The sequence below is a fragment of the Stenella coeruleoalba genome (genome assembly GCF_951394435.1).
Source record: "Stenella coeruleoalba genome assembly, chromosome: 10".
In the NCBI taxonomy this organism is placed as follows: Eukaryota; Metazoa; Chordata; class Mammalia; order Artiodactyla; family Delphinidae; genus Stenella; species Stenella coeruleoalba.
The window spans coordinates 33,701,521-33,717,926 of NC_137156.1; the positions used below are offsets into that span (position 1 = coordinate 33,701,521).

Here is a 16,406-nt window from a genome sequence, read left to right on the forward strand (position 1 = left end):
CTCCACGTCAGCCATGGAGCGGTCCGGCAGTCAGAGCGGGAGTGGCGCGGCTCCTGAACCCGCGGACTCAGCCTCAGCTTCCGTGACCCTGGCGCAGCTCCTGCAGCTGGTCCAGCAGGGCCGGGGACTCCCCGGCCTGGAGAGACGCCACGTCGTGGCGACCCTCGGCGAACCCACGGCGTCCCGGCTCCCGCGGAGGCCCAAGCCCTGGGAGGCCTCGGGCTCCGCCGACGCCCTCGCGCCGCCCTTCCAGACCCGGGGCCACAGGCCCGACGACCCTCCCTATGGGCAGAGGACCCTCCTGGAAGAGCCTGGCTCCGGGGAGACTGCGACAGCGCCTTCCTAGATGGCACATAGTGGGTTCCTGAGGCTCGAGGTCCTTTGCAGCTGTGAATGAAAAATGTTGCTGCCCTATCCGCAAAGGACGCTGCAGCCATCTAGCCGTCAGCCAGTGCTGCGGCCCCGTCGGCGAGCCCTAGGGAACCGAGGATGGAGACAGATGGGCCGCCGGCTGCCAAGCCCTCAGCCACTGCAGACACTACCAACGGCGCACCCTGAGGGGGCTCAAGATGGGAAAGAACAGGATACTGGCCTTGGATAGCTAAGGCGCATATCAAAGGCAAGGTGTCAGTGAGCCCAGACTCTTGCATCTACCTGTTCACAGAAAAAAGCTCAATTCACTAACGTGAGACGTCGGGTTTTCTTTAATTAACAGTAATCTGTTGATGTTCTGACTACCTGATTTTGTCGCAGAACTCCTATCTATCCTTCAGAGCAGTCCCTCAGAGCTATCTGAGAGGCTGCCTCCTGGGCTTGCGTCCTCAGAAAGTCTGCCAAATAAAATAATTCTCAACTTTGAGGTTTTGCTTTTTTTTTTTTTTCTTTTTCAGTCTACAGTTTTGGTGACCATGGAGGGAACCAGAGCAGACTTCTCTTCGCCTGAACTCTACGAGGAACCGGACCCTTGGTACTGGCAGAGGCCTCTTGTGCCCATCCGCCTCCTTGGAGAGTTCATACGAACTTGGGTGAGTCTCTCCTGGTTCTTGGATCTCCTGATTATTGGTTGATTATCCTGAGTTTTATTTGGCAGTGTCTAGCAGATGCCTGGCTCCCCAGTTGAAAGACATTGGGGAGTGACCTCCCTAGTTGAAAGATACTAGGGGAGCTCAGTTGTGAAAGACACTGGAAGAAAATGCCCCCCAGCTGAAAGATACTGGGGGAACCTGGTTGAAAGACACTTGGATTTGCTCAGTTGAAAAGATATTTGGGGACTTCCCTGGTGGTCCGGTGGTTAAGCCTCTGCGTTTCCGCTGCAGGGGGCACGGGTTCCATCCCTGGTCAGGGAACTAAGATGCCACACTGCGCGGCCAAATAAAAAAAAAAAGTACTGAGCAGTCTGGGCTGAATGTTTAGATAAGAGGGTGACCCGATGTTTTCCTCAAATTGGCTACCTTAATAAGAATTTGTCACGATAAAAGTGCAATAGTAAATTTTATCCCCGACGAATTCAGCTTTAAAACGGGAAATAGATTCTCTCAAACAAAAACGAAGGGCATCAGAAAACCAACCTCCGATTAACACTCCAGCCAGATTCATGAATGTACTGAGCTCATACTTGCAAGTACCTACTTAATTGGGAGTCAGAGGAAATCTCACCCTGAAAATGACTCAGATTGGGCTCATTTATTGAATACGCAGTTAAGTTAGAAAAAGCCGGCTTGATAAAAACATCTTTTCAAAATTCTGACCTTAAAAAAACAAAAACAAAAACAAATAAAAGCCCTTCCGGGGGAAGTTTCATTTCTCTTCCTGTGTCTTTGAGATGTAAATGTTCTACTTGATCTTCTTCCAGCCTTTTGCGTGTGTGGCTTTTGAGAACTTGGTCTCTGTCATCCAAAAGGTGCACATATGGTGTACATTTGGCAGCCAATCAAATAGACTGGGATTCTGAGCAGTCTTTTGTCTAGCTGTACCAACTCTCGGGGATTTTTTGCCATCTTAACCTTCATTGCGTCAGCCTGTACAACAAAGGCCTTTACTTTCTTAGACTATTTTTGGGAATAAACTTTCTGGATCTTGTTTAGGCAGCAGCCTTCACACTCTCTTGTGGGGAATGCCTCTTGCATCTTATTGGTTTGAGTCACTATTAAGATACATCTTATTAATGGCCAGATGATGGAGCCTTTAAATTGGGAAAACTCTGAATTGGTAAAGTTTTAGGGAGCTCTCATTATAACTAGCTGTTTTATTACTACCTATGAGGAAAAAAAAAAAGGTGGGAAAAATATATGTAATGGTTAACCTAAGAACTCCCTTAGTTTAAAACAACCCCCCACCCCCAAAAAAGTGGTTTGGGAAGCCTTATTGTGGTCTCTCCTTCCCCTCAATGGGTCTTACGGATAACAATAAAAACAGAATAATTAATTTAAATTAGGTTGATTAACAGGAAAACAAGAAAAAGGTGAAGGGAAAGTCTAGGGACTTTTTCCCAACAAGTTGGAAATTTTCAGGTGGTTACTTAAAAATGGAATAAATAAAACAGATGTTAATGGAATTAAATTAAAGGTTTGATACAAAACTACCTAAGGTTGGATGGGCCAAAGGGACGCACTATTTGTTCCCAACATTAAAGGGCCCCAAACAAGTCTGCTCTACTTAGCCCAGTTTAAAAATATATATTTAAAGGGCTGGAAAGAATTACACTGAGATACTTGACCAACAATTACTTGGGGCAACAGGCCAATTAATCAGCTTAAAAGATTGACAAAAACGCTTGAATTCCTTGGAGCCCACTGGACCACCAGGGGAGTCCCTGTCTTGCAAATCTTGACAACAGAAATGTAAATACAGCCCACAGAAACCTGAGACTGAGCCTAATTAACTCAATCAGAAAGAACCTGAAACTAAGGAAGAAAAAAAGGAAAAAGTGGCCTTTTTAAACTCGAACAGGTGGAAAGTCTCCCTCAGCCAAAATCTAATTCATAGCCTCCTTAAAGGTTTATCAAGGACAAATACAAATCTTAAGTCTTTTCCATAAATAGTAAAGGCTTAGTAATCTGAGCAAGCAAATTTAATTCATTCCAAGTGTTATTTATAAACTAGTAAGTTTCTATTGTAATAACTGATTCATAACTAAGGTTTTTTTTTTTGGCTGTCGCACACAGCATGTGGGATCTTAATTCCGCAACCAGGGATCAAACCCGCGTCCCTTGCAGTGGAAGCTTGGAGTCTTAAACCACTGGACCAACAGGGAACTCCCAATAACTAAATTTTTTTTTTAACAAATACTATTTTATTCTTTACAAAATACATAGTGGTCTTAAGGGTACAGGTCACAAATTACAAACGGGAAAAGCACAGGGAAAAGTTGAGAAAAATGCGTTAAATGACAACAAGGTTGTGTTCACCTAGAGGGGTGGGATAGGGAGAGTGGGAGGGAGATGCAAGAGGGAGGAGATATGGGGATGTATGTGTATGTATAGCTGATTCACTTCGTTATACAGCAGCAACTAACACACCATTGTAAAGCAAATATACTCCAATAAAGATGTTTAAAAAATGACAACAAGGTACCCATTAATACGGAATTCATTTAGAATAAAACAGTTCTTTGTCAGACAAGGCCAAGAGGAGGTACCTTGCTGAGTAGAAAATGCCAGTTACCTAGAAATATACTTCTATCAAAAAGTAGAAAAGTGTTAGTAGTGTACCTATATTAAATCATAGCATATACAGGTCCAGTGTTCCACAGTACAACCATTGGTTTTAGGCAGGAATCTGTGAGAAACTTGACTGCATATCTTGCTGGAAGAGGAAAGCCCCAGGACTGATTAACTTCCCTACCTTCCATAAAGCTTTGTTCAGGTGACTTTGGAATGTGGTGTCAAACACCCTATTCATTTCTGCCGCAAGTTCCCGCAGAACAGACACTGTGGACTCATCCCTGGCATTCAGAATCCGCACAAAGAATTTATTCCACAGTTCACCACCTTTTAGCTCAGAAATATTTTGGCTAAGTTTCCAGAGGGACCCATCCCGGAAGACCTGCAGGTGTTCCTTGAATAATAGTAAATGTGCTAAATCTGCTATACCAAACAGATAGGGAGAAGAACAGTTAGCCAGGATCTTTTGTCCTTCCAGGATCTGTACAGTCTGAAAGGCGCTGAGGTTAAAAACGTCTAGCTGTGCCCTAAGGTCAACACTGTAGGAAAAGTCCACTATCTTCAGAGCTTGATTGTTCTTATTACAATCATAGGGATCGTGGATTCTGTTTCTAAGAATCAGACTCCTTGGACTCAAGTCACCATGGACTATTTCTGCTTTGTGTAGTTTCTCCACCATTGTCAAGAGGTTATAAATAATCAACACTGTCATTTCATGGGTCATAAAGTCACTGTATTGAAGAAGATCCTGAAGGGTGAAGCAGTTTATATATTGGTGCCAAACGATACAGCCATCTTGGTATTGATACCAGCGACACAAATTATCACACTCCTTATTTAAACGTTCCTTTAACTTGAAGTTGATATAAAAGTCCCATGGGACAGGTTGAGAAGATACCTTTATTATGGTGAACTCTGCAGAGTTTCGTGGCGTCACCCAGAATAATTTATGGTCTTCGCATAACGGGTATGCTTGTTTAATGCAGTAATCCTCATTGTCTAATTCAGTTTCCTTCTCTATTTCCAAATTAGGCATTGGTCTATCTTCTACGAAAAACTCTGCAGAGGTACTCAGCTCTGGTTGGGATTTTAGCAGTTGTCTGTGGTACTGTGAACACCAGGGTGACTGAGTAGGGCTGTCTGTAGTCTCGCTAGTGAGCTCCAGTTTCTCAGGAATTTGAAGACATTTGATGGAGGAGGTGCTTGCAACTGAGGCAGAAGATCCGGAGAACCCAGAGGAGTGTGTGGCTTCACAGCTGTCTTCAATAATTGGGCCCCAAACTGCTGAACTCCACACTCCAGAGGCCCTCCTTTCCACATGCTGCCTCTCCCCTTCTGCGCAGTTCCTCCCAATAACTAAGTTTTAAAGTGAAGCTATGAGATCTCTAGTTTTGTCTGTTTATGTGTCTGTGTGTACATTATTATGAGATATTATTATGAGAAGTATGTACTTCTAGAAATATCAAAATTGAAATTTAAAAAGCTCTATATAATTAACTTAAAAGTAAGGTGTTACAAACTAAATATTTCTAAACATAGAAGAAAGTGGTCAGAATGAATTTCAGGTTTATGTGATCTAAGAAATATTCAATATTAAATTAACATTTCATTTTTAAAAATATGTTTTTATTGATGTATAGTTGATTTACAATGTATTAGTGTCAGGTGTATAGCAAAGTGGTTCAGTTTTATATATATACTTTTTTTCTTTTTCAGATTTTTTTCCTATAAAGGAAAAGAAAGTATTGAGTATAGTTCTCTGTGCCATACGTAGGTCCTTGTTGGTTAACTGTTTTATATATAGTATAACATCTGGTATTAAAGCTAGCTTAAGCTCACTGACTTAATTTAATATAGACATGTCTTACTGTATTGTACCTAGGTTTACTAAAGGTTAATACATTCATGTCTTTTTTTTTTTTTTTTTTTTGGCTGTGTTGGGTCTTCGTTGCTGTGTGCGGGCCTTCTCTAGTTGCGGTGAGTGGGGGCTACTCTTCTTGGTGGTGTGCGGGCTTCTCATTGTGGTGGCTTCTCTTGTTGTGGAGCACGGGCTCTAGGCGCACGGTGTTTGGTAGTTGTGGCTCGTGGGCTCTAGAGCACAGGCTTAGTTGTGGCTCGTGGGCTCTAGAGTGCAGGCTCAGTAGTTGTGGCGCACGGGCTTAGTTGCTCCACGGCATGTGGGATCTTCCCGGACCAGGACTTGAACCCGTGTCCTCTGCATTGGCAGGTGGATTCTTAACCACTGTGCCACCAGGGAAGCCCAGCATTCATGTTATTTCTGTTACAGACTTTGTCAACAGCAACAACAGCAACAAATTAATGTGGTAGGATAATATTTTCATAAGTTATAAAATGAAGGTAAATGAGATAGGAGTTTTCAGGTGAACTCTTTTAGAAATAATTATATCTTGGGTATGTCTGTCTAAAATAGTTTCTCTAGATTTTTGGTAACTTGAGTTTTGCTAAGTTAAGTTAAATGATGGGAATTTATTGAATGTCCAGGTCGTTTCAAATGAGATAAAATGCTGAAACATTAATTGCTAAACAGGTCTAAAGTTAATCACTTTATTCGTCTTAGGAAAGGAAAAACTAAAGATGTCTGGGTTTATTACAAACATACCTTGTACCACATTGAGGAAAGAAATTATTTTATATGTTTCTAGAGGTTATGGGATACTCCAATCAGGGAATGCTGGTATGACAAACAGCTTATAATTACTTGCTGCTTGTTGGTTTGTGCTAGAGATTAAGTTTTTTTATGTTTCTTTTTTTTGCGGTATGCGGGCCTCTCACTGTTGTGGCCTCTCCCGTTGCGGAGCACAGGCTCCGGACGCTCAGGCTCAGCGGCCATGGCTTACAGGCCCAGCCACTCTGTGGCATGTGGGATCTTCCTGGACTGGGGCACGAACCCGTGTCCCCTGCATCGGCAGGCGGACTCTCAACCACTGTGCCACCAGGGAAGCCCAGAGATTAAGGTTTTTAACAGTTAAAATTGTAGTATGTAATTAGAACTACTAAAGATAATAAGGGAAATATTTCAGTATGCAAGGAAAGTAGGATGTGTGTTTTCAGCAAAAGAAGGTATGAGGAACGGAAGTACGTTTTGTTAAGGGGAAAGAATGATTTTGTCCTAGAGCTGGTTATTTCTGTATTAAAAAAATAAGGGACAAATTAATATGAATACAGAAACTTGTAGAAGATTTGTAAAAAGGGAGCCCTGAAAAAGGAGTTTTATACATGGTCAGGCTCATATTAGATTCAATTTAATTTCGTAAATGGATTTTGTTATTAAAAGTAGACTGGGGCTTCCCTGGTGGCGCAGCGGTTGAGAGTCCGCCTGCCGATGCAGGGGACACGGGTTCGTGCCCCGGTCCGGGAGGATCCCACATGCCGTGGAGCGGCTGGACCCCCCGTGAGCCATGGCCGCTGAGCCTGCGCGTCCGGAGCCTGTGCTCCGCAACAGGAGAGGTCACAACAATGAGAGGCCTGCGCACTGCAAAAAAAAAAAAAAAGAAAGAAAGAAAAAAAAAAAGTAGACTGGTGCAAGACTGGATTTGGTTCTCTCTTTTAAGAGAATAAAGTTTTCTTGAAATACTGCTTTTGGTAACAGATTTTGTGAGCTTTTTTACCTTTAAGTGATCTTTTTTTTTTTTTTGAAATTTTTTGTCACTTTGGTTAAGTGAGTGTTGTTTCACAGTGACCTGTGATCCTATTTGACCAAGTGTTAATATTTCTGACAAATATCCCAAATATCAAATTCTAACAAAAGTTCTTTTGACCTCTGGTTACCTCTGGGATGCTTCAAAGGGACCCTAAGACATCTCAGAGAGGATTATTAAACTAATTAGGCCTATTTGGTATGTTAAATTACTTGAGAAACATTGTCAAATGATTGGAGATGAGCCTTAGTTATATGGCATGGATAAATGTTATAGATATTCCAAAATTTATGTGAAATTCCTAAAATTCTGATATGCTCTGGTATAGTGTTATCAGTCATAATTCTAGTTATTATCTTAAAATGTTACATGTCATAGAAATATCCAAGTTTCTTGCCAGTTGCCTTGTAATCAGATCTTTAACCATGCCATTTAAGTCTTGTCATTTATAGACAATCATTGTTTTACTCTGAAGCTTTTATAAAATGGAAATCTTCAAGAAAATTCATAAAAAGGATTTCTGACAAATATAAGTTTCTGATAACTTTTGGATCATACCACTGAACTAGGTAACAAATTGCAAAACTAATGGAAAACCTGAACGCTTCATCCAGATCATCAGAAATTAATTACATGGGACTGAATGAACTGATAAACGTGATTTATAATTTTATGACTTTTTCTGTAATATCCTGGCTTTTAATCTTTGTTTTCTAGAAAAACCTTTCCTCTTATGCTATGACCTACAAAAAGTTGATAAAGTATACCTTTATAAACAAAGATGAATCATTTATCTTCTTCCCTCTACCTAGTCCTTACAGAATTTGGCTTCTCCAGCTGGGTCTCCTGTGGACTTGATGGTTTATTACAACCAAATTACAACTAGTTATACTAATCATTGTTTTAATTTGTTCTCTTTGTTTCCAGATTGTTTATGCTTTGTGTTTCTCTCTGCTATACTATGACCTTATTAATGTTACTAGCTTTATTACGTATCCCATCTAGTTTATAAGATTGTCTCTTGCATTACCCAATGTGTAACCAGGTCTCCAACAAAGTTAATGATGGCTAAACATCTTGAGGAAATAGATCAATAATTGTAACAGTGTGATTCTAGATATGAGAAGAAGCAACAAGGGAAAACATTTCCTGGATCATAATAGACTAGTAAGACAGGTGATCCAGAGGATTTTACATTATCGACAGGGCCTAATCCAAAAAGAGTTAACACATCGAGTAGGCTATCAACAGAATCTTTGCCTGATCTAGGAATGAGCCTTCCTAGCACCATGGGACAAAATTGGTCATGAAATGTCTCCCAAATGTTGGTCAAATTTTATTACTAAGGGGAAGCACTGTGGGTGAAAAATGTTGCCTGCCATATCAACAAAGGATGCTGCAGCCATCACGCCATCAGCCACTACAAGCGCCCCTGACGGTGAGCCCTGAGGGAACTCGAGGAGAGACAAGCGGGCTGCCGCTGCCAAGCCCTCAGCCACTGCAGCCACCCAAAGGGCGCACCCTGAGGGGACTCAGGAAGGGAAAGAGCAGGATACTGGCCCTGGACAGCTAAGGTACATAGCAAAGAAATGATTTCAATAAGCTCAGACTCTTGCATCTTCTCATACATAGAAAAGTGTTAAATTCGTTAACTTGAGATGTTTGGTTTTCTTTAGTTAACAGTCATCTTTTGATGTTCTGACTACCTGGTTTTTGCTGCAGAACTCCTGTATATCCTGTAAAGGCTGCTCCCTTACTTCTTTGGAGCGGCCTCTCAGAACTGTCTTGAGAAGCTGCCTCCCAGGCTTGAGTGCTCAGAAAGTCCACCAAATAAAACATAATTCTCAGCTTTTAGGTTGTGCATCTTTCAGTCGATGTAACTCTGAGATCTGGAGGGTGTGACTGTGTCCTGCTTAGACTAGGACCCTGGATACTGGCCACTGCTGTTTCTCTTTTGTGCATTCACCACCACCTGTCAGCTGGACTTAAGCCTCCTTGGAGCATCACTGTGGTGGTGGTGGTGGTTTTTTAATTTATTTATTATTTTTGGCTGCATTGGGTCTTCATTGCTGCGCGTGGGCTTTCTCTAGTTGCGGTGAGCGGGGGCTACTCTTTGTTGCCGTGCGCGGGCTTCTCATTGCAGTGGCTTCTTGTTGTAGAGCACGGGCTCTAGGCACGAGGGCTTCAGTAGGTGTGGCTCGCGGGCTCTAGAGCACAGGCTCAGTAGTCGTGGCACACGGGCTTAGTTGCTCCGCGGTATGTGGGATCTTCCCAGGCAAGGGCTCGAACCTGTTTCCTCTGCATTGGCAGGTGGATTCTTAGCCACTGCGCCATCAGGGAAGCCCCGCTGTGGTTGTTTTGTATTTGTATCTCTAGACAGTGAGCCTCAATTAAAAAAAAGAAAAAAAAATGTAATCCTGTTTCAGTCCTTATATGTAATTGAAACAAATCTCATACTTTACTACTTGCAGTGCATAGATGTGTTTTTATTTTTAAAATGCTACTTAGGACACACTAAACGGTTCTGACCAACTGGGAACGATTTCTTAGGAGTGTAGAAATTAGTGTTTATCTCCTGATTCAGCTTATTTTGGTGGTTGTGGAAGTGAATTTGGGATCCAAGTGGCATTTTTATTTCAGACAGCCATTCTCCAGATAGGCAGTGAAAAACAAGGCTTGATGAAAAAACTTGGCCCCAGAATGACAACGAATGAAATCTCAAAGCATAAAAAAGAGCCAGTCAACAACAACCCCTAGAACCTCAGGCTCTAAGAACCAGCTGGGTCAGGCAAGGGGCTAGAGGCTCTAGAGCCAAGGAGAAGCTTTAACTACCTTGTAAAGTCAGTCTCTTTAAATCAGCCGCATGACTCACTGCACCTACTATTGTTTCCTGAAACTAGGTCTTTTGTTCTCCCTACACCTAGAACATATCAGGTATTTATGCTGACTGTCGTGATCCCACATTAGCACACACTAATAGTACTAATTTTCCCCAGAAAAAAGGATAGTCCCATAACTTGTTCAGGGAATGGTATATAACATGGTACACAATACAGAAGAGCATAATTTTTAAAACTTCCTTTACATAGATTTCTAAGTTAAAAACTGTTGTTTTGCTTAATACTCTTAACCATGGGAGGCAGACAGGCTAGGCTATATTAGCCTCATTTTATAGGCAAGAGTGGAAACATTTCCATATTTAGTATACAACAGATCTGGGATATAAACCCTGGGGCTTCCACACTCAACTGCTCTTTTCCCGTGACTTTTTTTTTTTTTTTGCGGTTCGCGGGCCTCGCACTGCTGTGGCCTCTCCCGTTGCGGAGCACAGGCTCCGGACGCGCAGGCTCAGCGGCCATGGCTCACGGGCCCAGCCGCTCCGCGGCATGTGGGATCTTCCCGGACCGGGGCACAAACCCGTGTCCCCTGCATCGGCAGGCGGACTCTCAACCACTGCACCACCAGGGAAGCCCTCCCGTGACTTTTTGATACATCATTTTAAAGTAATCTGACTTCACAGTGCTTTACAGTATAAGAGTAACATCTATAACATCTCATCCTGGCAGGTTCACTCTTGAGCCAGTTAACTGTGAAATAAAATTCATATTTTATGGAAAGAGAAGAAAAATTTAAACAAAAAATCTTCTCTGCCTTTTGGCCTCCTCTCTCCCACCACTGTGCATTGTGTATCTTGTATTATGCATTGACCAAACCTTTACCATCGGCGGAAATTTCTACTCAACCATAAAGAGCAACATTCTCCTAAGACAGTTCCTTAAAGGTAACATTCCTTCTTGATAAGGGGTCACATGGTGCTCAGATGTGGATTATGTGAATTGTCAATAATATGTCATTTGATGTACAGCCCTCCTCTGTCTCAAAAAGCATATATAACTGTATCTTGACTTCTAATGGGTGGAACAATTCTCAGGGCTTTGTGAGATGCTCTTCCTGGGTTATAATCCTCAAATTTGGCTCGAATAAAATTTTCCATTTCTTTTTTAGATCGACTGATTAAAATTTTTCATCGACATATGCTTGGTGTAGTCAGCAGGATATCAGAGACTCCTGCCAGAGGCCACCGGGAGTCTATGCAGAACAAGTGCTTGGTGCCAGCATGGGCCCATTGAGCCCCACCTGCTTCTCAGCACTCCCCAGGTGTTTTTGGTGGGTTCTCCTGATATTTGGATCTCATTGTTTGGGTGTTGATCCTAAAAGTTTTATTTGAGCTGGTTTTCACTTAAGACTTAGAGTCTTAAGGGGCACCGGTGCATTTCCTAGGCACCTAGGGCGTCTGGGCAAGAGGCCCAGGGAAACATGTGGCTGGGGTTTTGTTAAATTTGGCTTAAAAAAAAAAAGAGTTGATATATGGTCTGAACAAAACTTTTGCTAGTGAAATCAGAGACTGAATTATTCAGCGCCAAAGAATAAAGGGACATTTTGCTCCTTCCAGCCACAAGCCATCCTCAGATGACTGAGGATCTCTGGGAAGTGTCTGAGGATCAATTTTCATGATGTGTAGCGGTCCCATAGGGAAACCCCATTACAGTCATTAAGTAAGTACTGCTCATCCAGGCGGCGTGACAGAGGCTGATCACCTAGTGTTCCGAGCACCCAAGATGGTTTTAGGCTGTCATTGGGAGAAACTGAGCCACCTAAAAGAAGTCGAACCAGGGAATTCCCTGGTGGTCCAGTGGTTAGGACTCTGTGCTCTCACTGCCAGAGGCCCAGGTTCAATCCCTGCTCAGGGAACTAAGATCCAGCAAGCCACATGGTGCAGCCAGAAAAAAAAGGTTAGTATCTGCAGATTTTGGTAACTTGAAACTAAACCAAGGTAAATTATGAGAATTCATTCACTATCTGGGTCATTTCAAGCAGGATAAAATTCTGGAACATTAATTGCTGGGGAGGTCTACGTTCTTAGAAGAGGAAAACTAAACCATAAGCATAAGTTTGTCAATCAGGAAATGCTGATATGACAAACACCATTTTTATTTATTTATTTTGGCTGCGCCATGTGCGGCATGCAGGATCTAGTTCCCTGACCAGGATCGAACTCGTGCCCCCTGCAGTGGAAGCTTGGAGTCCTAACCACTGGACCACCAGGGAATTCCAGAGAAAAATTAAGGTTTTAAGGTTAAGAATTATAAGGGAAACATTTCCGTATGCAAGGAAGTAGGATGTGTGTTTTCAGCAAAGAAGGTATGAGGATTGAAAATGCATTTTGTTAAAGGAAAAAAGGTTTTAAAAATAAAAAAAGGTTTTGTCTTAGAGCTGGTTGTTTCTGAATAGATACAGAAAGTTGTGGAAAGTTTGTGGAAAAGGAACACTGAGAGTTTTGTGCATGGTCAAAATTGGCTGAGATAAGATTGAACTTAATTAAGGAAATTTTTTTTTTTTTGCGGTACGCGGGCCTCTCACTGTTGTGGCCTCTCCCGTTGCGGAGCACAGGCTCAGCGGCCATGGCTCACGGGCCCAGCCGCTCCGCGGCACGTGGGATCTTCCCGGACCAGGGCACGAACCTGTGTCCCCTGCATCGGCAGGCGGACTCTCAACCACTGCGCCACCAGGGAAGCCCAAGGAAATGTTTTAAAGGTAAAGTAGTATAAAACCTGAATTTGGTCCTCTAAGAGGACAAAGTTTTCTTAAAATATTGAACTGCTTTTGGTAATACATTGTGAGTTTCTTTGTGTTTAAGTGATCTGTATTTGCCATTGAGATATTTTAAGTTTTTTATTTTTTTGGCCATGCTTTTGGCTCATGGGATTTTAGTTCCCCGACCAGGGATCGAACCTGGGGCCCTGGCAGTGAGTCTGAGTCTTAATCACTGAGTCTTAATCACTGAACCACCAGGAAATTCCCTGCTATTGAGAACTTTTATCGTCACGCTGGTTAAGTGAATTGGTATTGTTTCACAGTGACCTGTGATTCTATTTGACCAAGTGTTTTAAAACTTTTTTTTTTTCGGTACGCGGGCCTCTCACTGTTGTGGCCTCTCCCGTTGCAGAGCACAGGCTCCGGACGCGCAGGCTCAGCAGCCATGGCTCACGGGCCCAGCGGCTCCGCGGCATGTGGGATCCTCCCAGACCGGGGCACGAACCCGTGTCCCCAGCATCGGCAGGCGGACTCTCAACCACTGCGCCACCAGGGAAGCCCATAACTTTTTGATATTTTTGACAAACTTTCCTAAGATCAAATACTAAATGAAGGTCATTTGACCTCTAACTTTGAGGTTTTCCAAAGGGTCCCTGGAGCACCTCAAAATATTTGTTTTCTCTCCATCTCAGAGAGAGGAATATTTGGTATGTTAAATGGGGAGCAGTTAAATAGATGGTGATAAAACTTTAGTTTATGTCATATGTGTAAACATTATTAATATATACATTCTAGAAATTAAGTGGAACTCCCAAAATTCTGGTATGTCCTGGTAAGTGATATCAGTCATAATTTTAGTGTATGTCACAGCAGTAACCAAGTTTCTTTTCAATTGCATTGTAATCAAGTTCTTTAACCTTGACTCTTAAAGTCTTTTGTCATTTATAGCTAGCTATATGGTCAGTTAACCAGATATTTGGTAGAAATGAGGTTAACTTTAGAAAGAAAAAGATTATGTTTCAGTGAATATTCTAGTTTTGTTAATTCAGGCATTTACTGGCTAAGACTCACTTCTCAGATAGCTCCTTGCAAAGTTTAATTAAAAGGACACTTTCTGAAGGCTATCACAGTACTCTAACTTTGGATGAAGATCAGATCCACCGTGACCTGCAACCAGGACATTATTCATATTGGAAAAGACATCAGGTAAAGGACTCCTTGGGCTTCCCTGGTGGCGCAGTGGTTGAGAGTCCGCCTGCCAATGCAGGGGACACGGGTTCGTGCCCCGGTCTGGGAAGATCCCACATGCCGCGGAGCGGCTGGGCCCGTGAACCGTGGCCGCTGAGCCTGCTTGTTGGGAGCCTGTGCTCCGCAACGGGAGAGGCCACAACAGTGAGGCCCGCGTACCGCAAAAAAAAAAAAAAAAGACTCCTTGCAGCCGTGTTGGAAGGGACCATATCAGGCCTCTCCTGAATGAACTGAAACTCGCTTTTGTTCTTTTTAATACATTTACTTATTTATTTTTGGCTGCGTTGGGTCTTCGTTGCTACATGCGGGCGTTCTCTAGCTGTGGCGAGTGCCACAGCTAGAGCGGTGCGCCGGCTTCTCATTGCGATGGCTTCTCTTGTTGCAGAGCACGGGCTCTAGAGCACAGGCTCAGTAGTTGTGATGCATGGGCTTAGTTGCTCCATGGCATGTGGGATCTTCCTGGACCAGGGCTCGAGCCCGAGTCCCCAGTATTGGCAGGCGGATTCTTAACCACTGCACCACCAGAGAAGCCCTGGCAGGTAGATTATTAACCATTGCATCACCAGGAAGCCCAGTGAGACCCCCTTTGGCCAGCTAATTAATGCTGCCTGTTCTGGCCATAAATAATCCTTTATATTAGATGTTGAGTATCAGGTAGCTCCTAATGGGAACCAGTGGATTTATGGAACAAGTTTATGACCTTGGCTGTCCCCAGTAGGGAGATTCACAATTGGTTTCCCTTGGTCACTTACTTACAGGCAGCCTTGGAAATAGTTCCTGCCAAGCTGTCAGTCTGCCTTTAGTGCGGGCACACTGGTTTCTATCAGTTTTCCAATGGTACTACCATTTGGCCGTGATATTTAATTCACCTCATGACCCATGAGGAGTCAAACTTTTGCTCTGAACAACCCTCTCTCCCAGTTTAGAGGAAGTATTGATACTACGAAAATGGTTTGGTCCAGAATTTTGGCTTGAACTTTTGCTAATAACATTGTTCCTCCTCCTACCAATTTAAATGAGTTTGTGGAACTTACAAGGTGATAGTTTCTTGCCTTTCACACTGTGTCATTTGCTCCTACTAAGATAATGATGTTTGAATGACTTGGAACTATAGGTCACATCTATAGTTTTCTATAAAATTATGGACATACACAATGTACATGCAAGGAAAACTGGCTTAAGTACCTTTTTGGACAACTTGGAATTGGCTGTCAATCCTTGACAAATATTCTGCCAGTATAACCCTCTAAAAGAGAGAACCGGGCTACTAGGAGCCGGCATCAAGGGACATGATAGACACTGAGGCGGGCAAGCAGCCCCCTAGCTTTGAGGGACCAAACATTTGGTCACCTAATGCTTTCTGTCAAAAGATTAATGATCAACAGGGGCAAACTGTAAGATACACATTTTATGGCAAGACAAGAAAAATTTAAACAAAAAATCTGTGCCCTTTGGCCTCCTCTCGCCCACCACTGTGTGCTGTGTTATCTGCGTTATGCATTGACCAAACCTTCCCCATCAGCAGAAATTTCCACTCAACCATAAAGAGAAACGTTCTCCTAAGACAACAATTCCTTAAGGGTAAAATTCCTTCTTGATAAGGGGTCACATGGTGCTCAAGTCTGGATTATGTAAATTGTCAATTATATGTCATTTGATGTACAACCCTCCTCTGTCTCAAAAAGCTTATACAACTGTGTCTTGACTTCTAATGGGCAGAACAGTTCTCAGGGCTTTGTGAGATGCTCCTCGTGGGTTATAATCCTCAAATTTGGCTCGAATAAAATTTTCTGTTTCTTTTTAGATCAACTGATTAAAGGCACAGGGGCTCAGCAATCTACCATGTTCTTAATAGGAAACACCCACTGGCTTGAAGGGAAAAAAGCCACCTTGGTAAGCCTTGGTCTTCCACAGGGCACAGAACCAGAGGACACTAGCAAGGTCAGAGCCCACGTGACCAATCCTGGTAGAGCAGGACTTCTTCACATAAGATGCCTGGGTCCCTGAGAAAGATCTACCAACACCCTACACTTCCAAGAAAAAAACTGGAGTGTATGCATGTTTGTTTTCCTGGGGAAAGGGTCCTTCCCTTCGCATAGATCCAAGAGTCGGTTAAAATCCTGAGCTTGAGAAAAGCACTAAGCCAGCTGCAAAGATGATAATAAGGAAGCTACCAGATACACCCAGAGCCAGCCAGTCGGAGAGCTCACTAAGCCGTCACGGAAGTTAGAACACAGACTCA

General features: G+C 42.9%; 2 protein-coding genes across 2 annotated transcripts; one reads left to right on the forward strand and one right to left on the reverse strand.

Annotated features, from left to right (window-relative positions):
• Positions 1–4,814, forward strand: PEX39 (peroxisomal biogenesis factor 39). Its single transcript, XM_079935168.1, has 3 exons — positions 1–619; positions 891–1,025; positions 4,695–4,814. Exon 1 carries the CDS (start codon positions 14–16, stop codon positions 344–346), a length of 333 nt encoding a protein of 110 aa, XP_079791294.1. The 5' UTR covers positions 1–13; the 3' UTR covers positions 347–619; positions 891–1,025; positions 4,695–4,814.
• LOC307192923 (mitotic checkpoint serine/threonine-protein kinase BUB1 beta-like) lies at positions 3,462–5,569 on the reverse strand (the record flags this gene model as incomplete). Its single annotated transcript, XM_079934310.1, has 2 exons — positions 3,462–5,018; positions 5,551–5,569. The coding sequence occupies 2 exons, from the start codon at positions 5,567–5,569 to the stop codon at positions 3,766–3,768; spliced, it is 1,272 nt and encodes a 423-aa protein (XP_079790436.1). The 3' UTR covers positions 3,462–3,765.
• Positions 5,570–16,406: the final 10,837 nt, after the last annotated feature.